Source organism: Heterodontus francisci, chromosome 44 (genome assembly GCF_036365525.1).
Source record: "Heterodontus francisci isolate sHetFra1 chromosome 44, sHetFra1.hap1, whole genome shotgun sequence".
Taxonomy (NCBI): domain Eukaryota; kingdom Metazoa; phylum Chordata; class Chondrichthyes; order Heterodontiformes; family Heterodontidae; genus Heterodontus; species Heterodontus francisci.
The window spans coordinates 20,164,779-20,185,595 of NC_090414.1; the positions used below are offsets into that span (position 1 = coordinate 20,164,779).

The window sequence follows — 20,817 nt, forward strand, 5'->3', positions numbered from 1 at the left end:
CTTCCAGGTCAGGTGGCAGGAAGCTTGCACGGTTGCTGGGCAGGAAGTTGCCGGGTGACTGCTGGAGCCATGGCAACGCAGGTGAGGAGTGTGTGCTGGGGGGGTGGGGGGGAAGACGGCATTCCAGGTATTAAGGTGGGAGAGGGGAGGCCTCCTTAATAATTGGGGGAGGAGGGGCAGGCTACCCCACCTGGCAATGGTTCCCGGGCAACTGGCAGGGGTTGACCGTCTGGAGTAGGGTGACCCCACGACCCACTCTGGCAGCAAGCGCCGTGTGCCCCGGGGGAGAATCGCCCCCCCCTACCCCACTAACCCGGTTCCCGAACTAGTCCCGGAGCGAGAGCTAAATAATAGCGGCCGAGGGGGTCCAAATTGGGATTTGCCCCCCCCCTTCCCCCAACTCCGCAGGCTGTACGGTCATATCATTGAAGGTGCTGGACGGGGTGCCGATCGAGCGGGCTTGCTTTGTCCCGGGTGGTGCCGTGCTTCCCGCGTTGTCGTAGGAGCCGCACCCATCCAGGCACGTGGAGAGCATTTCGTCACACTGCTGAGCGTCGGCCGATCTTGAACTGCAGTGAGCTCCCGAGATTCAGAGGCACGTTATCGCTCAGGTGCCGCCCCACGTGGTCGACGAGCTCTCCCGCGCAGCCGTCTTTTTTTCTTCTGATTTACTCGCCTGGATTGCTCCCCCTCCTGCACGTTTGCCCCGGGGACTCGAGCTCCGTAATGCAGGCTGAATCTTTCCCAGTGCCGGTACCGAGGGAGTGCCGCACTGTCGGAGGTGCCGTCTTTCAGATGAGACTCCCCCCCCCGCCCCCAAGCCCTCTCGAGTGGACGTAAAAGATCCCACAGCTGCTATTGGAAGATGGTGGGGGGGGGTGGGGGCGGATTTCTTGCCTGGTGTCCTGGGGCCAATGTTAATCCCTCAACCCAACATCACTAAAAAAAAATGATCTGGGTCGTTATCACATTGCTGTTTGTGGGATCTTGCTGTGCGCAAATTGGCATTTCCCACGACAGCATGTCAAAAAGTACCTCATTGGCTGTAAGGGGACGTCCTGAGGTTGAGAAAGGTGCTATATAAATGAAGGCCCTTCCCTTTTTTTCTCTACCGCGGGCGTGACACAGACTGTGCTCAGCCACCCCTTACATCTCTGCCCCATTTTGTGACTGCCTTATAGTAATGGGACCCTAATTCTGGCCCTGCCCACGAGCATTTCCTCCATGTCTCCCCTCTCGAATCCCCTTCACAATCTTAAAGGCCTCCATGAGGTCACCCTCCGTCTCCTCTTTTCTCAAACAGAGCTCCGAACAAAGATCATAGTCCCTGTCCACTCCCCCATCTGTGCTCCGTCTGGGCAGGGCGAGTTGGGGGGGGGGGGGGGGGGGCGCGGGGGAGGGGGAGGTGGATAACAGGAGAGGGAGGGGTTTATAAACAGTCTCAGCGTTAAGGGAGCCAGTCCCGATTGCTATCCCTTGTCTCCTGCTGAAGAGTGCGCGGTTGGACAAGGATAACAGCAGGCACAGCTGTGACGACTTCCAGGGTCGAATAACCTGCCGCCAACTGCGCTCAGACGTGGCCGACGATGGCTGGGGTGTGGGGGGGGGGGTGCTTCCGGCTTTCAGTACCCGCTGGAACCTGCACGCCGGCCAGGAATATTTCTGAAATCCGTACACTGCGCATCCAACCCAGCTCCCTCTTTCCTTCCCCAGAACCAGTTCGAGTCACGGATTCAGCAAGCTGTTCAGTACAAGACCGAGGGGAACCAACATTACAAGCAGAAGAGGCTACGGGAAGCCATCAGCAGGTACCACTGGGCCCTCATGCACCTGAGGGGCCTGGACCCCGCGGAACCCACCCCTCTGCAGGCGTTCGGGGGCGAAAAGGTCAAACTCAGCCCCGAGCAGACGGAGCTGTTGCACAGCACTGAGTGCGACTGCTACAACAACTTAGCAGGTACTGAGCCACCTGTCTTCATTCGCTCTCCTCACTCTCCTGGCTGTTCTGTAGTACAGTCGGACGGGCGTTGTAAATGTCATTGTGCCTGCTCTTTCAATATTTGGATCCTCCCCCAGCAACAATCCCAAGATATGTGTGGGAGTGGGAGTGGGGGTGCAAGATTCCAACTCAGCCCCAGTGATAAGGGGAAAGTGGATAAGCACATGAGGGAGAAAGGCATCGAAGGATTATGCTGTTGGGGTGAGATGAGGGAGGTGGGAAGAGGCTCCTGTGGAGTGTAGGACCAGCACGGAGCGGATGGGCCGTGTATTTCTGCAAACCCTTGTGTTAAATCTCTGGTGCGCTGTTCAACTGTGGGAGGCGGCGCAGTAGAGCCACGCCCCTGTCCTCCTGCCAAGTCTACACTTCCCCAGCAAGTGGGGGGCAATCACGATCCCTATATGTCGCCCGTCCCCACCCGGACTTGCAGCCCCGCCCCAGGCCCCAGGGGAGGAACCCGAGGGGGAATCTTAATTCGCGGGCGGAAACGGTTTGATGGCTGGCTGTTTTTTTCTCCCCTTTCCAGCGTGCCTCCTGTTGTCCGAGAAGGTGAATTACGAGCGGGTGAGGGATTACTGCCTGAAGGTGTTGGACCGACAGGCCGATAACGCGAAGGCTCTCTACCGGGCTGGAGTCGCCCTTCACTACATTGGTGACCACGACCGCGCACTGCACTACCTCACGGAGGCGGCCAAGCTCTGCCCGAATGGTAAGCCTCGCGGCAAGGGTCATTACGGCACGAAGGAACCCATTCGGCCCTTCTCTGTTCCTGCATGCAAAGGGGGGGTCAGCTGTGCCCCAGTGGGGAATCTCTCTCTCTCGCCTCAGAATCAGAAAGTCCAGGGTTCGAGTCCCACTCCAGGGACATGAGCTCAAAAAGAAACCAGGCCGACACTCCCAGTACTGAGGGAGCGCCGCACTGTCGGAGGGTCAGTACTGAGGGAGTGCCGCACCGTCGGAGGGTCAGTACTGAGGGAGTGCCGCACCGTCGGAGGGTCAGTACTGAGGGAGTGCCGCACTGACGGAGGGTCAGTACTGAGAGAGTGCCGCACCGTCGGAGGGTCAGTACTGAGGGAGTGCCGCACTGTCGGAGGGTCAGTACTGAGGGAGTGCCGCACTGTCGGAGGGTCAGTACTGAGGGAGTGCCGCACCGTCGGAGGCACCGCCTTTCAAATTAAAATGTTAAACCAAGGCCGCGCTTTGGAGACCGGCTCCTGCAGCCCTTCAAACAGGGCTCCGGTTCCTGCTGCCGATTGCTGGGGCTGCGATGCCAGACTTGGTCGAATAGCTAGCAACCTGAACCCCCGACTTCAGGAGAGGCAAAAAAAAAACACACAAAAGTCCCAAAGATCACGAGTTTGCCCACTTTCCCTCGGCAGATGTGAACGTGAAGAGATACATCCAGGAGACGGAGCAGCACCGCAGCCAGTACCACGAGAAGGAGAAGTTGATGTACAAGGGGATGTTTGGCAAGTGAACCAGGGGCGGGAACGAAGCCCCCCAGCGGACACTCGCACGGCTTCCGCTGCGACATCCCTCCCCATGCGTTGGACATTTCCCCCTCCCGACTGTTAGGCCCAGCGGGAGGAAGCGGCACCCGTCTCACTTTTGTTCAGAGTTAACGCGGTGACGCTCCCTTGGCCGGAGCTCCGTAAGGGAGCGTCTGAAAATCCTGACCCTTTTGTCACTTGTTTGTGTGATGTTATTTAATCCAGGTGCCAGATTTTTTTTTTTCTCTGTCTCTCTAAGTGTTAAAACTACACCTGACATTTTCGGAATCGAGATGCCGTGTGACAATTGTCTTTATTTCGTTTGGGATTTCTCCGGTCGCCCCTCACCCATGGCACTGCCCCTCAGCCTCAGGGCAACACAGTGCCTGCAAGGGCAGGGGCAGCAGATACAATAGCAACTTACAAAAAAGGGAAAACTCTTGAAAAGGAAAGATTTGCAGAGGAGTGAGGCTAATCGGTTAGCTCTTTCAAAGAGCTAGCACCGACGACAGTGGGCTGAATGGCCTCCTCCTGTTTGTTTGATCCGATTCTATAACCTGGCCTTTAGTGGGACATGTACAACCCCTGCTTGAAGAACACCAGTAGTATGAACTTGATGGGTATGAAGCACCGCATACTCTGCCGCCTGCCCCAGTCGAATAGCTCACTCCTGTCTCACCCGGTGCGGCATCTCCCGTCCCTTCTCCCTGCCCCTCGGCCAGCTTTAACCCTTGATAGACACATCTACTGGAACCAAACACCGAGGCACAGCTTTAATGCGACACCACATTCACCAGCCGAAAATACTTTAAATAATTTCTTTTTACTAAAAATGATTAATATATGAACTCAGAGACAGTTTAAGGCACTAAGAGTCCCAGTTCACCTCAGTTCCTCCGGAGAATCTCCCAGATTTCTCCCCGCCTTGTTCCCGAGGGGTCCAATTCCGTGGCTGTCGAGAGGCCCTTGGGTAGGTGCCCATTCGTTTGCAGGCCCAGACTCTGCTGATCTCAGGCAAGGTGGGGGGGGGGGGGGGGGGGGGGAGTGGGGGCAGAGAGAGTCAACGCGTGGAGTGGGGTGGGGGGGAGTGAAGAGAGAGCCACCATCGGCCTCAGTGCCGAGCTGGTTCGCCCTTTCACGGCGGGAAACGGGCGGACGTCGGGCGAGAGCAGTGCTGGGCTTGGCTGCGCCACCTCCCGTGGTTGAATAGCTCGCTGACGCCCACCCGCGGAGAATGGCCGATTAATCTTTTTCGAGGGGGTGAGGGAAGAGGGTGGGCACTGAGCGTTTTACAAGGTCTCTCGTGCCAGCCACAGTCGCTAGGCCTCATCAGAGAGCTACAAACGGAAGGCCGCACCCAAACCCGCGCCCTCCCTCGACACAGGCTCACTCTCTCTCTCCCCCCCCCCCTCCCCCCATTCCCCAAACTCTGGGCAGCCCCTCGCCCCTCACGCGAGGGTCATTTGGAAGAGTTGTTCACTTTGAGGGACCAAGGCCTAATAGATAACTGCACCTTCTTCCGCAGTTCTTTAAAGGACTTGGAGCGGTGGAACCTGGTCTCCATGGCAACGGCGGGCCTGGGCAGCGTCTCGGCCCACTCCCGGGCCTGGCCGCCGTCCGCTTTGCCGGGGCTGGAGTTGCCGTGGCAACGGCAGGCCGAGAGGTGCTCGCAGCTCGCCTCCAGCACCGTGGCGCGGAGCGAGGAGGAGGGAGGAGAGTCCGCCGAGAAGGCCCAGTGGCGCCGGCTCAGGAAAGCCTGGGCCTGGCCCAGGAAGCCGGGCCTCTTCAGCTTGCACCGGCCGGCGGGGATCTCCAGCACGGACGTCCACTTCTGCTTCCTCTTAGCCGGGCTCGGCTGACACTCGAAGCCGCACAAGGCCTCAGGCTTCCGGCAGGCGGCCGAGTTGAGGCTCATTTCGGAGCACGAGCGACCGCCCGATTTCCTTCCCACGCCTGTCCGCTTGAAGGCCTCCATCCTCCGGCCTCCCTCATGACTCTTGTCCGGCAGGCCCCGGTCCGCTGTTGCCGGGCACTTAACCAGCTCGCGGTTCAGGTGTTTCCCTCGGTAGAGCAGGCTTTCAGCCTTGGGGGACTCGGAGGGGCAGAAGGGGCCTTCGAGGCTCGGGCCCGGCCCAGATAGCCGGCACGTTTCCAGGGAGGGGGAGGAGGCCCGGTCGGCCACCTGGCAGCAGGTGGAGATCCTGCGGCGGACCTTCCAGCCGCCGACTGGGCTGACGAGCGGCGCGGCCCCCAAGGCCAAAGAGCTCTGACTGTAAACGGAGGACATGGACAGGCTTTTAGGGTGGGAGGCCAGCTCGGGCCTGCTGGGCGTCAAGTGGCCGCTTGCTGGCCGGCACCTGAAGCGGAGCACCAGGCCGGAAATGTACTTGTCCAGCCTCCCTTTGCTCAGCAGCCGGGGGGCCGTGGGCGGGGGCCGCGCTGCCGTTTCGGCACCGGTGGCCCTGCCGCTCGCCAGGTCCTCCTGCGACGAAGAGCTTTGCTGGGACGAGGAGGCAGTGAAGAGGGGGCTCTGCAGAGCAACAGCGTGCAGGGGGCTTGGGTAATGGTACACCTCATTGCTGTTCCTGGAGACCAGGTCACACTGGTACTTGGGGTCAGGCGCGGCCTCGGGCTCCCAGTCTCCGCGGCAACAGGACAGTGGGGCTCCGACGGGGTCAACACTCAGGTAATGGCGAAGGAAGTTCAGGTCACCTGAAACACAGAGACAGGGAGGTTTAGGAACATCCATCTGACCGACGTGGCCCCATCCCCAACATTGTTTCCCCGCTCCCCCCCCGTCCCCCCCAGTTCTCCACCCTTTGCCCTCCTCCCACTTCATAGGCCGATTTAACCTCTTCCACGCCATCTCGTAACCTTGCCTGATGCTTCCTTCCAAGGCCGAATAGTCAGCACTCACCGAGTGGGTAGCAAACTCGCCTCCAAGTCAGGATGTCGGTGGGGGGGGGGGGGGGGGGGGGGGGAGGAGTTCTCCCCGGTGTTCTGGGGGCCAATATTTATCCCTCAACCCAACATCACTAAAAACAGATGATCTGGGTCATTATCACATTGCTGTTTGTGGGATCTTGCTGTGCGCAAATTACAAAGAACAAAGAGAACAAAGAAAATTACAGCACAGGAACAGGCCCTTCGGCCCTCCAAGCCTACGCCGATCCAAATCCTCTATCTAAACCTGTCGCCTATTTTCTAAGGGTCTGTATCTCTTTACTTCCTGCCCATTCATGTATCTGTCTAGATACATCTTAAAAGACGCTATCGTGCCCGCGTCTACCACCTCCGCTGGCAAAGCGTTCCATGCACCCACCACCCTCTGCGTAAAGAAATTTCCATGCATATCCTCCCTAAACTTTTCCCCTTTCACTTTGAACTCGTGTCCCCTTGTAATTGAATCCCCCACTCTGGGAAAAAGCTTCTTGCTATCCACTCTGTCTATACCTCTCATGATTTTGTACACCTCAATCAGGTCCCCCCTCAACCTCCGTCTTTCTAATGAAAATAATCCTAATCTACTCAACCTCTCTTCATAGCTAGCGCCCTCCATACCAGGAAACATCCTGGTGAATCTCCTCTGCACCCTCTCCAAAGCATCCACATCCTTTTGGTAATGTGGCGACCAGAACTGCACGCAGTATTCCAAATGTGGCCGAACCAAAGTCCTATACAACTGTAACATGACCTGCCAACTCTTGTACTCAATACCCCGTCCGATGAAGGAAAGCATGCCGTATGCCTTCTTGACCACTCTATTGACCTGCGTTGCCACCTTCAGGGAACAATGGACCTGAACACCCAAATCTCTCTGTACATCAATTTTCCCCAGGACTTTTCCATTTACTGTGCAGTTCACTCTTGAATTGGATCTTCCAAAATGCATCACCTCGCATTTGCCCTGATTGAACTCCATCTGCCATTTTTCTGCCCAACTCTCCAGTCTATCTATATTCTGCTGTATTCTCTGACAGTCCCCTTCAGTATCTGCTACTCCACCAATCTTAGTGTCGTCTGCAAACTTGCTAATCAGACCACCTATACTTTCCTCCAAATCATTTATGTATATCACAAACAACAGTGGTCCCAGCACGGATCCCTGTGGAACACCACTGGTCACACGCCTCCATTTTGAGAAACTCCCTTCCACTGCTACTCTCTGTCTCCTGTTGCCCATTCAGTTCTTTATCCATCTAGCTAGTACACCTTGGACCCCATGTGCCTTCACTTTCTCCATCAGCCTGCCATGGGGAACCTTATCAAACACCTTACTGAAATCCATGTATGACATCTACAGCCCTTCCCTCATCAATCAACTTTGTCACTTCCTCAAAGAATTCTATTAAGTTGGTAAGACATGACCTTCCCTGCACAAAACCATGTTGCCTATCACTGATAAGCCCATTTTCTTCCAGATGGGAATAGATCCTATCCCTCAGTATCTTCTCCAGCAGCTTCCCTACCACTGACGTCAGGCTCACCGGTCTATAATTAGCTGGGTTATCCCTGCTACCCTTCTTAAACAAGGGGACAACATTAGCAATTCTCCAGTCCTCCGGGACCTCACCCGTGTTTAAGGATGTTGTAAAGATATCTGTTAAGGCCCCAACTATTTCCTCTCTCGCTTCCCACAGTAACCTGGGATAGATTCCATCCGGACCTGGGGACTTGTCCACCTTAATGCCTTTTAGAATACCCAACACTTTCTCCCTCCTTATGCCGACTTGACCTAGAGTAATCAAACATCTGTCCCTAACCTCAACATCCGTCATGTCCCTCTCCTCGGTGAATACCGATGCAAAGTACTCGTTTAGAATCTCACCCACTCTCTCTGAATCCACGCATAACTTTCCTCCTTTGTCCTTGAGTGGGCCAATCCTTTCTCTAGTTACCCTCTTGCTCCTTATATATGAATAAAAGGCTTTGGGATTTTCCTTAACCCTGTTTGCTAAAGATATTTCATGACCCCTTTTAGCCCTCTTAATTCCTCGTTTCAGATTGCGCCTACAATCCCGATATTCTTTCAAAGCTTTATCTTTCTGCAGCCGCCTAGACCTTATGTATGCTTCCTTTTTCCTCTTAGCTAGTCTCACAATTTCACCTGTCATCCATGGTTCCCTAATCTTGCCATTTCTATCCCTCATTTTCACAGGAACATGTCTCTCCTGCACGCTAATCAACCTCTCTTTAAAAGACTCCCACATATCAAATGTGGATTTACCTTCAAACAGCTGCTCCCAATCTACATTCCCCAGCTCCTGCCGAATTTTGGTATAGTTGGCCTTCCCCCAATTTAGCACTCTTCCTTTTGGACCACTCTCGTCTTTGTCCATGAGTATTTTAAAGCTTACGGAATTGTGATCACTATTCCCAAAGTAGTCCCCTACTGAAACTTCAACCACCTGGCCGGGCTCATTCCCCAACACCAGGTCCAGTATGGCCCCTTCCCGAGTTGGACTATTTACATACTGCTCTAGAAAACCCTCCTGGATGCTCCTTACAAATTCTGCTCCATCTAGACCTCTAACACTAAGTGAATCCCAGTCAATGTTGGGAAAATTAAAATCTCCCATCACCACCACCCTGTTGCTCCGACATCTTTCCATAATCTGTTTACATATTACGTTACAACGGTGATTGTAAAGATACTTCTTTGGCTGCGAAAGCGCTTTGGGACGTCCTGAAGTCGTGAACGGTGCTATAGAAATGTAGGTGTTTGCAATAGCCCAAGCCTCTCCCTCATTAGCTCAGAGCCCTAACCCTAACCCATCCCCCCCCCCCCCCCCCGTGCCTCCGTCTTGCACTGCCTCTGACTCCCCGCGTCTTGGCGACCGCAGCTTCAAGTGATGCCTACAGTTGCCCACTTCCCGACCCGTCGCCAGTCAGGCGCCCGCGAGGCCAAGAGGAGGAGTGGTGGTGGTGGGGGGGGGGGGGGTGGCAACCGTTCGGGAACCACGGCCGCACAATCTGCAGCGTTTTGGCGGCCCACTCCCGCCCAAAAACCTACCGGTGGAAACTGGCCGCTGGGAGACCTTGGACCTCCTGCCGGCCACGCAGCCCTCGCCGGCCCGCGCTCCCTGGCCGCACAGGAGCCTCTGTGAGCGCAGGTCCATCAGGCGGACGGCGGACTCATCGGTGGACCTGGGCCTGTTCCAGTTGCCGCTCAGGCGGGGCAGCTGAGAGAGGGACTGCACGCTCCACCTCGAGCTGGACGGGCACTCGCTGTAGACGGACGTGCAGGAGGTCGAGAGGGAGCACGAGGTGCTGTCGCTGACGTCGCAAAAACCTGAGGACGGCACAGAAAGATCCAAAACTCAAGAGTGTGCAAATCAGATGCCCACCAGACACATTATCACGAGCTCCCTCTAAATCACCAGCCCGCCTCCCGTCTAACATGTGAAGCAAGCGGCCAGACACTCCAGTGGGTTTGTTCCCCCCCCACCCCCCCCCCTGCCCACCCTCAACTCTGGCCTCAGGAGCCGGGGCTTTTATTTTCCATTAATGTCCAAATGGGATTTCTGCAGCCTTTACGGCCTGGAGAATGGGAAACGGCTTCGAGGACTGGCTGACCACCCCCCACCCCCCCGCCCCTGACCCCATCAGGAGACAGGACCTGACCCTCGAGGCCAAGTGATGCAAAAGTGGGGGCCATTCAGCCCCTCAAGCCTGTTCCGCCATTCTAACTCCATTTCCCCGCCTGGGTTCTGTAACCCTTAATCCCCTCAGCCAACTAAAACCTATCCATCCCAGTTTTGATATTTTCAATTGACCCCCCCCGGCCTCAGCAGCTTTCTGTGGGGGGGGGGGGGGGGGGGGGGGGAGGTGGGGAGAGAGTTCCTGATTTCCACCCCCCCCCACTCCCCCCTTTGTGTGAAGAAGTGCTTCTTGACATCACCCCCGAACGGCCCTGGCTCTACGTTTAGGGTTCTGCCCCCTTGTTCTGGACTCCTCCCCCCCCCCCCCCCCCACCAGAGGAAATAGTTTCTCTCTATCGACCCCCATCGAATCCTTTAATCATCTTAAACCCCTCGATTACATCACCCCCTTATCTTCTACACTCGAGGGAATACAAGCCCACTCTGTGCAGCCTGTCCTCCTAATTTAACCCCTTTTAGCCCTAATATCATTCTGGGAATCTGCGTTGGCTGATATATCCTCCCTCCGTGCCCTGGTTTTATTTTCAAAAAGGGTCAGGGGGCGGTGGCGACAGCTGGCACCGTGACTCGGATCACCTGAACTGGGCCTGGAGTCGGAATCCGGGTTGTCCAGGGGCCCTTCGGCCAGCTGCGTCCTCAGTCCCAGCTGCTTCGGCTCCCCCGAGCGGCCGTCCAGCTCCAGGTGTTGCTCGGGGGCAGCGGGCGAGCCCCTTGCCCCCCGCTGCGGGCCGGGAGCCCTCGCCGTCCCCGGACGCCCGCTGCCGCCCTCCGCCCGGGCGAGCCCCGCGTCAGCGTCTTCCGTCCCGTCGGGCGGCGGCGGAGGAGGCCGGCCGAGAGGCGGGCAGCCAGCCCCTGCCCCTTCTGCGGCGGTCCTGCGGGCGCACGAGGCCTCTCCCTGCCCACAAGCCGCCTCCGGGCAGGAGAGAGGGAGGAGGGGCTCAGCGTCCAGGGTAGGGTTCTGTTGGCCGAAGTCGGACTGGTCTTGGCTGCTGCCCAGGTGAAGCTCGATCAGCTCTTGGTTACAATTCTGCAATGGTTGTTCCTCCATTTCATCAGGTCCCATCGGGTAAGACTGCAAAAAAATTTTTTTTTTAAAACTGCATTAGAAACTGGGTCCGGCCATTAACTTTGCTCATTTAACCTCCACAGCCTCCTCCAGCCCCACAACCCTCCGAGATCTCTGCGCTCCTCCATTTCCGCCCTCTTGTCCATCCCCCGATTCCCATCGCTCCACCATTGGCGGCCGTGCCTTCAGCTGCCTGGGGCCCCTAAGCTCTGGAATTCCCTCCCTAAACCTCTTCTTCTCGCCTCCTTTAAGACGCTCCTTAAAAACCGACCTCTTTGACCGAGCTTTCAGTCACCTGTCCCTAATATCTCCTTATGTGGCTCGGGGTCAATTTCTGTCTGATAACGATCCTGTGAAGCTTGGGAAAGGTTACGACATTTCACGTTGTCCTGGTTTACATGTTTAAAAAAAACAGCCCTGATCTCGAAATCTTATTGACGCTGTTCTTTCTCTCTGTCCTGGAGTAACTGCAGCAATAAACTCCCAGTGAGGTTCGAAGGCTGGAAACGAGAGCTGTGCATCACCCCGCACCACCCCCCCCCCCCCCCCCCAAACCTAACAAACAGGCGAACCGATGGAGTACTGTGGGTTGACGGTGCACGCACATGGTGTCCATTTGAACAGTGTTTTAAAAGCCGATAAGGACAGACAGTCCCTGGAGAGAGAGAACTTTGAACCCAAGGTGCGTACAGTTGGTCACCAGGAGCGAGAGAGACATTTTTTTGAGGGAGGGCGGCAGATTATGAGACATCACTCCAGAGATTCCGTGCCCCCGATCACACCCTCAATTTACCCCAGTACCCTCCAAATTACAATCAGCCAAGGGGTTCCCGCGCCTCAGGCCCCCCTGCTTGAATAGAATAACAGATACCCGGGAGTGAGTTACAGACTGGAATCTAATGGAGGGGTTCGGGGGGTTTATATATAGAATAACAGATACCCGGGAGTGAGTTACAGACTGGAATCTAATGGAGGGGTTCGGGGGGTTTATATATAGAATAACAGATACCCGGGAGTGAGTTACAGACTGGAATCTAATGGAGGGGTTCGGGGGGTTTATATATAGAATAACAGATACCCGGGAGTGAGTTACAGACTGGAATCTAATGGAGGGGTTCGGGGGGTTTATATATAGAATAACAGATACCCGGGAGTGAGTTACAGACTGGAATCTAATCGAGGGGTTCCGGGGGTTCATATATAGAATAACAGATACCCGGGAGTGAGTTACAGACTGGAATTTAATCGAGGGGTTCGGGTTGTTTATATATAGAATAACAGATACCCGGGAGTGAGTTACAGACTGGGATCTAATCGAGGGGTTCGGGGGGGGGTTTATATATAGAATAACAGATACCCGGGAGTGAGTTACAGACTGGAATCTGATCGAGGGGTTCGGGGGGGTTTATATATAGAATAACAGATACCCGGGAGTGAGTTACAGACTGGAATCTAATCGAGGGGTTCGGGTGGTTTATATATGGAATAGCAGATACACGGGAGTGAGTTACAGACTGGAATCTAATCGAGGGGTTCGGGGGTGTTTATATATAGAATAACAGATACCCGGGAGTGAGTTACAGACTGGATTCTAATCGAGGGGTCGGGGGGGGTTATATATAGAATAACAGATACCCGGGAGAGAGTTACAGGCTGGAATCTAATCGAGGGGTTCGGGGTGGTTTATATATAGAATAACAGATACCCGGGAGTGAGTTACAGACTGGAATCTAATCGAGGGGTTCGGGGTGGTTTATATATAGAATAACAGATACCCGGGAGTGAGTTACAGACTGGAATCTAATCGAGGGGTTCGGGTGGTTTATATATGGAATAACAGATACCCGGGAGTGAGTTACAGACTGGATTCTAATCGAGGGGTCGGGGGGGTTTATATATAGAATAACAGATACCCGGGAGTGAGTTACAGACTGGAATCTAATCGAGGGGTTCGGGTGGTTTATATATAGAAAAACAGATACCCGGGAGTGAGTAACAGACTGGATTCTAATCGAGGGGTCGGGGGGGTTTATATATAGAATAACAGATACCCGGGAGTGAGTTACAGACTGGAATCTAATCGAGGGGTTCGGGGTGGTTTATATATAGAAAAACAGATACCCGGGAGTGAGTTACAGACTGGAATCTAATCGAGGGGCTCGGTGGTGTTTCTATATAGATTAACAGATACCCGGGAGTGAGTTACAGACTGGAATCTAATGGAGGGGTTCGGGTGGTTTATATATAGAATAACAGATACCCGGGAGTGAGTTACAGACTGGAATCTAATCGAGGGGTTCGGGTGTTTATATATAGAATAACAGATACCCGGGAGTGAGTTACAGGCTGGAATCTAATCGAGGGGTTCGGGTGGTTTATATATAGAATAACAGATACCCGGGAGTGAGTTACAGACTGGAATCTAATCGAGGGGTTCAGGTGTTTATATATAGAATAATAGATCCCCGGGAGTGAGTTACAGACTGGAATCTAATCGAGGGGTTCGGGTGTTTATATATAGAATAACAGATACCCGGGAGTGAGTTACAGACTGGAATCTAATCGAGGGGTTTGGGGGGAGTTTATATATAGAATAACAGATACCCGGGATTGAGTTACAGACTGGAATCTAATCGAGGGGTTCGGGTGGTTTATATATAGAATAACAGATACCCGGGATTGAGTTACAGACTGGAATCTAATCGAGGGGTTCGGGTGGTTTATATATAGAATAACAGATACCCGGGAGTGAGTTACAGACTGGAATCTAATCGAGGGGTTCGGGTGGTTTATATATAGAATAACAGATACCCGGGATTGAGTTACAGGCTGGAATCTAATCGAGGGGTTCGGGTGGTTTATATATAGAATAACAGATACCCGGGATTGAGTTACAGGCTGGAATCTAGTGGAGGGGTTCAGGATGGGGTGGAGTTGGTGGTTTAAAAATGGAACAGAAGACTGAAGCTCCTGCAGCTCGGAGCAGTCATGCGAAGCCAATGATTAAATTCCTGCCTGGGTCTGGATTGCAGGTACACATTGTTCTACCACGTCAGGCAGTTTAAGCCCAGCCCTGCAGCTTTTCATCGGCCCTTTATCTGATTGTTGGTTGTTTACACGAGAGACTAAGTGTAGACTGACGTGCTTTAACAAACACAGGGCTCAGTGATTACAGAGCAGTAATTACTTCATCAGCCTCTGCTCCAGCTTAAGAAACCTCTTATCTATAAATTAGCTCAAAGCGACTCCATATTCCTTCTTTGAAGCAGGTTAAAATGCCTTAACTCTTTGCCTGGATCCTCGCTCAAACAGGTGTTGTCCTGCTGCCCTCCCTCAGGCCCCTCGTGATCTTTGATAGCTGGGCAATTCAACTGCGGAGGCCGTCGCCACCTGGCCTGGCACAGTCCTTGATTTGTCCAGCCGGGGGTTGTGTTTGTTGGGAGACGGTGGAGTGGGGCGAGGGTACCACTGGGCTGGGGGGCAAGGCTGATGTGCCCCCCCCCCTGCTGAATGCAGGCTGGGATTCCTATAAATCCCAGGCACCGGATGTCCGAATCCCTCTGGGCTTCCGGCCTGTTCACAGAATTGTTAAATGCGCAAGAAGGAAGCCATTCGGCCCCATCGCGTCCGCCCTCCCCCCGGATCACCGCCACGTGGCAGCCCCCCCACCCCACCACCCCTGCCCGAGGAAACAGGCCTCAGCTGGAAAGGCAGTCGTGACAGAGCAAAGGCCTGCTCGTCACACTCTCTCTCTCTCTGTTCTCCAGATCCCGTCCGCCATGCCCAGCAGCGCATGGCACCGTCCTGGTGTGGGTGGCCACCAAGCGGAGACGCCTCTCTCCTACCCGAGACACGAAAGGTGAACTCGCGATTTGCTGTATAATATATACTTAAGGAATTAAATTCACTGCAGCATGAGGCCCTAATTTATATTTACAGACTCTCGGTAACTCCAAAGCAAGATTCGGCAATCAGAACAACATGTAGTTAGACAGCACCAGACATGAAAACAATCAAGGGATGATCACCCATCACGATGCTATGGGTGTGTCACTCACCAACCCTATATTTAAGAGTAAATTAACCCCCTCTCTCTCCGTGTGCACAGCCAGGCTGTGGATTCTCGTTGGATCTTGCAGGAAACCACAAGCTAGGTACACACTTCAGTCGTGCAGTCACTGCCCCAGGGCCCAGCCGTGTGATTGAAGTTTTATCTTTGTGTTGGGGATGTGAGTGTCGCTGGCTCGACCCAGCGTTTATTGCCCATCCCGAATTGCCCTTGAGAAGGTGGTGGTGAGCTGCCTTCTTGAACCGCTGCAGTCCGTGTGGGGTAGGTACACCCACAGTGCTGTTAGGGAGGGAGTTCCAGGATTTTGACCCAGCGACAGTGAAGGAACGGCCGATATAGTTCCGAGTCAGGGTGGTGTGTGACTTGGAGGGGAACTTGCAGGTGGTGGTGTCCCCATGCATCTGCTACCCTTGTCCTTCTAGTTGGTAGAGGTCGCGGGTTTGGAAGGTGCTGTCTAAGGAGCCTTGGTGCATTGCTGCAGTGCATCTTGTAGATGGTACACACTGCTGCCACTGTGCACAATATAACAAGTCACCTGCTGGGCATCCCCTCCCCCACCACCATCATTGAGGATGGGGATGTTTGTGGAACCCCCTCTCTTCCCGTTTGTTGTTTAATTGTCCACCACCATTCATGACTGGACAGGGAGGCCATTCAGCCCCTCGGCCCTCTCCTCCAGTCATGGCCGATCTGTACCCGACTTCATTCACCCACTGTTGCTCCCTTGATATCTCTTACCCAACAAACAGCTGCCTATCTGTTTCGAAAGTTCACCCCCCGCCCCCGGCTTCGACAGCTTTTCTGGGGGGGGGGGGGGGGGGGAAGAGTTCCAGATCTCCACTGCCCTTTGTGTGAAGAAGTGCTTCCTGGCATCACCCCTGAATGGCCCTGGCTCTCAATTTAAGGGAATTTTGAGGGCCAACAAACCCAGTCTGGGAAACATATCCCTTTAACCCTTCAAATCCCAGCACCATTCCAGTGATTTGCACTGAACTCTCAGTATATCCTGCATGAGATGCAGTGCCTAAGGCAGTTTCACTCATTGTCAAAGAAAAGCCCCCACCTCCCGGGAAACCCCCCCCCCCCCCCCCCCAACTCCATTCAAACGCTCTCCAGGCAGATTAACTGGGCCCTTCGAATCAAAACAGAGGCAGGAGAGTCGAAATCAGCATTTGAAAAGGCAAAGATTGGCCAGCACCCCAGGTGTAACCTGTTGGAACATTGGCTGGGCCGGAGAAATCTATTGTGTCGCTTTCTATGAGCCCCCATCGCGGGGTGCAGCTGCCTCTTAAAGGGCCCTGCACCCCGGCCGGCCTGCTCCCGGCTCTTTCGCTCAATCAGCTGGGGAAAAGTCGCTCGGCTCCCTGATCCCGAACAGCAAGACTGCAGCCGGCCTCCCGCTGGGATTCAACGCAGCTGATCGAGGAGTAGAGGCGGCGCACCGAGACCCCGTCTCCCAGAATCCCCCAGGTCAGGAACCACCTCTTGGCATCTGTTCCCAAACACCCGCCGCACCGGGACTCACCTCCTTAGAGGTAAATTACTTTGAACTGGGCTGGGGGAGGGGCGTACAAGTCATTTTACGCACAGAAAGATCCCACTACGAGACAAGAGTACGAGCGCATCCGCTAATTGGTGGCGCCATGGGATCTTCCACATCCACCTGAGAGGGCAGACGGGGTCGGCGGGCGGGGGGCTCGGTTTAACATCTCACCCGAAAGACAGCGCCCGAGACAGTGCAGCACCCCCTCAGTACTGGCGCCGACCGGGAGAGTCGGCCTGGATGATGCGCTGAGCTCCCTGGAGCGGGGCGGGTGAATCGGACACTACAGGGGGAACATGGGGAGAGGGGGAAGGCCATTCAGCCCCTCGAGCCTGTCCTGGCACTCAACCAGATCAGGGCTGATCAACCCCTCAGCTCACAGTTACCGTCCAGAGGCTGAATCAGAGGCTTTTTTTTTCTGGTCCAGGTCCCAGAATGGTCCCCAATCCCATGAAATCCCTCTCCTACCTGCTCAGTGCTCCTGGCACCTCCATCGCCCCGGGTCACCATCTCCTCCTCCTCTTCCTCCTCCTCTGGCTCTGCACCCGGGACATCCTGCCCCTGCTCCCCCAGCACCTTCCGCACCGTCTCCCGGTGCCTCTCCCGGAGCAGCCGGAGCTCCTGCAGGCCGGCCAGGCTGGCTTGCAGCCTCTCCCCGATCCGGTGGCGATCGAGCCCGGGGCTGGTGGCTCCTGCTGCAGCCGCCTTCCGAGCCATTGGCCCAGCCGCCTTTCCCCCCTACCCCTCCTCCTCCTCCTCCTCCTCCTCAGTCAAGGAGGAAAACCCCGGGACACAATGTAACGTGGCTGAAATGTATCGAGTCAGTTTCACTGAGTCCAAATGGATACAAAGTAACAGGCAGCTCAGCTGCTGATAGGCTGGGGCCAGTCAGGTGGCTTCCTCAGGGGGGGGCGTGGCCTGTCCCCTCTCTCTCTGATCCCTGATAGGAGGAAAACTCCAATTGGCTGGGCAAGACATTTCAAATCAACCTTCAGCATTTGTGAGAGAAATGTTCATCATTTCAAGTGGGTTTAAAAGTTTTGCCCCCTCCCCCCTGCATCCCAAGGCTTTGCCCCCCCCCCCACCCAAAGGTGCATCCCGCCGCTGGGCAAGCGGGACCCACATCTACCACCCCGCCCCCCTCCAAACCCCCCACTGACTGCCCTCTCATTTACCCCAATCTAACCCGGCCTTCCGATGCGCCCCATTGTATGTCCATGCCGAACCCCCCCCCCCTCCCTCCCAACGCCCATTCAGTTTTGCTATGTAAACCGTCACGGTGCCGTTGTGGGCTCCAGCCACCGGGTGCCGCTATGGAGCGAGTCTCTCGCCCGAATCTGCCGCCATCCATCATACTCAAATGAAACTCGTCATCCCCGGCGGGTGGGTGCCGCCACCGGGGGAGGGGCAAGTTAGTTTGAGGGGCTGAATGGCCTGCTGCCATTCCCAGGTTGCTCAACCCACCTCCCACCCCAGAGGCGCGAGCGCATAACCTAAGCTGGCACTCCCAGCGCAACGCCGAGGGAGGTGCTACACCGTCGGGGGTGCCGCCGTCTGGTGAGGAGCGTGCGAAATGTTCCTGTCGAAATGCTCCCCTGTGCACAAAACCTCCTTCGTGCTGTCCCGGTTTGTTTAGGGGTTTTTTTTCCGGTCCCCTTTTCCCTGCCCACGTCCCATTGTACATCAACGGCTCCCATTCAGTTTTGCTATGTAAACCGTCACGGTGTAGTTGCAGGCTCCGGGCCACCAGGTGTCACTGTGGAGTGGGTCTCTGTCTGTCTCCTGAATCAGGCCACCATCTTTAATATTAAAATAAAACTCATCAGCTTAGGGGGCAGCACCCTGGGCAAGTTATCGGAGAAATAATTGCAGGTAGAACACACTTACGTTTTCATAGCGCCTCTCACACCCAAGGAAGCACTTTTTTTTTAAAAATGTGGTGATGTAGGAAATCCGGCAGCCGATTTGTGCACAGGAAGATCCCACAAACAGCATCAATCTGATTTTTTTTTCTATGTTGGTTGAGGGATAAGTAATTGGTCCCAGGCCTTTGATGGAAGAACAGCAGGGGGGGAGGGGGGGGGGGTGTGCTGTGCACACATTGGTTGCCGCGTTGCCTACATCACAGCGCTTCAGAAGGCGCTTCATTGGCTGTAAAAGCGCTCTGGGGCGTCCTGGGGTGCTGAGGGGTGCTATGGCAATGCAGGTCTGATCTTTCTGAATTCTCCCCTGAGCTTTCTCGACTTGAGGATCCCAGAGCTCAGACAGCGTCAGTTCGGCTGCACTTTCCTGCACCTCCCCCCCCCCCCCACCCCCCACACCCCCCACACCCCCCCAAACCACCCCCGGATGGAGAAGAGTGTCCCGGACTCCGGAAAGGGACTCCGATGATTCCTGAAGGGAAAAGAGATTGGGGAACAAACTCCCTGGACTGCAACAGAGCGCCGCTTTGTGGAGCCTTCGAGAACTGCGCTGCTCATCTCACTGGCTTTCAAAGAGGCAGGGATATATTCAGCCACGCATTCGCGCCTCGTTCCCCATTATTACATAGTAACACAGCATTTACAGAAACAGGCCATTCGGCCCATCTGCTCCGTGCTGGTGTTTCTGCCCCACACGAGCCTCCTCCCACCCCCCCTCCATCTCACCCCATCACCATCCCCTTCCATTCCTTTCTCCCTCATGTGTTTATCCAGCTTCCCCTTAAATGTATCGATACTATTCACCTCGACCACTCCCTGTGGTAGCGAGTTCCACATTCTCCCCACTCTCCGGGGAAAGGAATTTCTCCTGAATCCCCGATTGGATTTATTAGTGACTGTCTTATATTGATGCCCCCCGAGTTCTGGTCTCGCCCGCAAGTGGGAACATCTTCTCTATATCGACCCAGTCAAATCCTATCATAATCTTCAAGACATCTATCAGGTCACCCCTCAGCCTTCTCCCTTTGAGAGAAAAGAGTCCCAGCCTCTTCAATCTTTCCCTATGGGATCTGCAAATTTTGAAATTGTAATTGTTCAAAGTCTCTACTGGTTCAGGGTCAACATGTGTTACAATACAAAAAAAAACACACAGACTAGGAAGGTCCCAGGTCTGTCGTTGTGGGGCACTGCTCCACTTTAAAATTCTCATCCTTGTTCTCAAATCCCTCCATGGCCTCCTCGCCCCCTCCCTCCCTATCTCTGTAACCTCCTCCAGCCGCTACAACCCTCCCTATCTCTGTCACCCCCCTCCAGCCCTGACAACCCTCTGAGATCTCTGCGCTCCTCCAATTCCGCCCTCTTGTCCATCCCCCGATTCCCATCGCTCCACCATTGGCGGCCGTGCCTTCAGCTGCCTGGGGGCCCTAAGCTCTGGAATTCCCTCCCTAAACCTCTCCGCCTCTCTCTCTCCTCCTTTAAGACGCTCCTTAAAAACCGACCTCTTTGACCGAGCTTCAGGTCACCTGACCTTCCGTGGCTCGGTGTCAAATCTTGTCCATTGAGTCTCCCGTGAAGCATCTCGGGATGTTTTCTTGTGTTAAAGCTGCTCTATAAATGCAAGTTGTTGTTGTGACGCTGTGTGCACCCTATCTCCCATTAAAATAGGCACAGCTTCCGTTCCCAGTCTGTTCGCAGCCACTTGGCTAGAGGGGGGCTACGATTGGTCTCAGGGAGGGCGGGGAACAGTCCCTGCCTCCTGACTCCTGCTGGAAAGTGCGCGCTTCGAGTGGAGACAGGATTGGCCGTGCCTGCGATGCCTCCCATGGTTGAACATCCAGCCAACTGCCCTGGGACTGGATGAAATCAATGCATTTGGTGGTGATTGTGTGTGTGGGGAGGGGGGGCGGGTGGTGGAGTTCACAGCACAGGGTGAGAGCAGGTGACTCAGCAGAGGGCTGGAGTGGACCCTGGGCACCCTCCACCCCCCTCCTCTGTGTGTGTGGGGCTGACGACCATAGTGGAAATGCTCTTGATATTTCGCAGATTTTCTCTTTAACCGCAGCGAG

The 20,817-nt window shown here is 55.0% G+C and overlaps 2 protein-coding genes across 2 annotated transcripts; one reads left to right on the plus strand and one right to left on the minus strand.

The window, feature by feature from the left end:
- LOC137355835 (tetratricopeptide repeat protein 9C-like) lies at window positions 1–3,781 on the plus strand. Its single transcript, XM_068021408.1, has 4 exons — window positions 1–81; window positions 1,714–1,957; window positions 2,526–2,708; window positions 3,379–3,781. Exons 1-4 carry the CDS (start codon window positions 70–72, stop codon window positions 3,474–3,476), a joined length of 537 nt encoding a protein of 178 aa, XP_067877509.1. The 5' UTR covers window positions 1–69; the 3' UTR covers window positions 3,477–3,781.
- Window positions 3,782–4,293: 512 nt separating this feature from the next.
- Window positions 4,294–17,691, minus strand: LOC137356042 (dapper homolog 2-like). Its single transcript, XM_068021774.1, has 4 exons — window positions 17,298–17,691; window positions 10,728–11,223; window positions 9,503–9,781; window positions 4,294–6,201 (listed from the first exon to the last, which is right to left on the minus strand). The coding sequence occupies exons 1-4, from the start codon at window positions 17,544–17,546 to the stop codon at window positions 4,949–4,951; spliced, it is 2,277 nt and encodes a 758-aa protein (XP_067877875.1). The 5' UTR covers window positions 17,547–17,691; the 3' UTR covers window positions 4,294–4,948.
- Window positions 17,692–20,817: the final 3,126 nt, after the last annotated feature.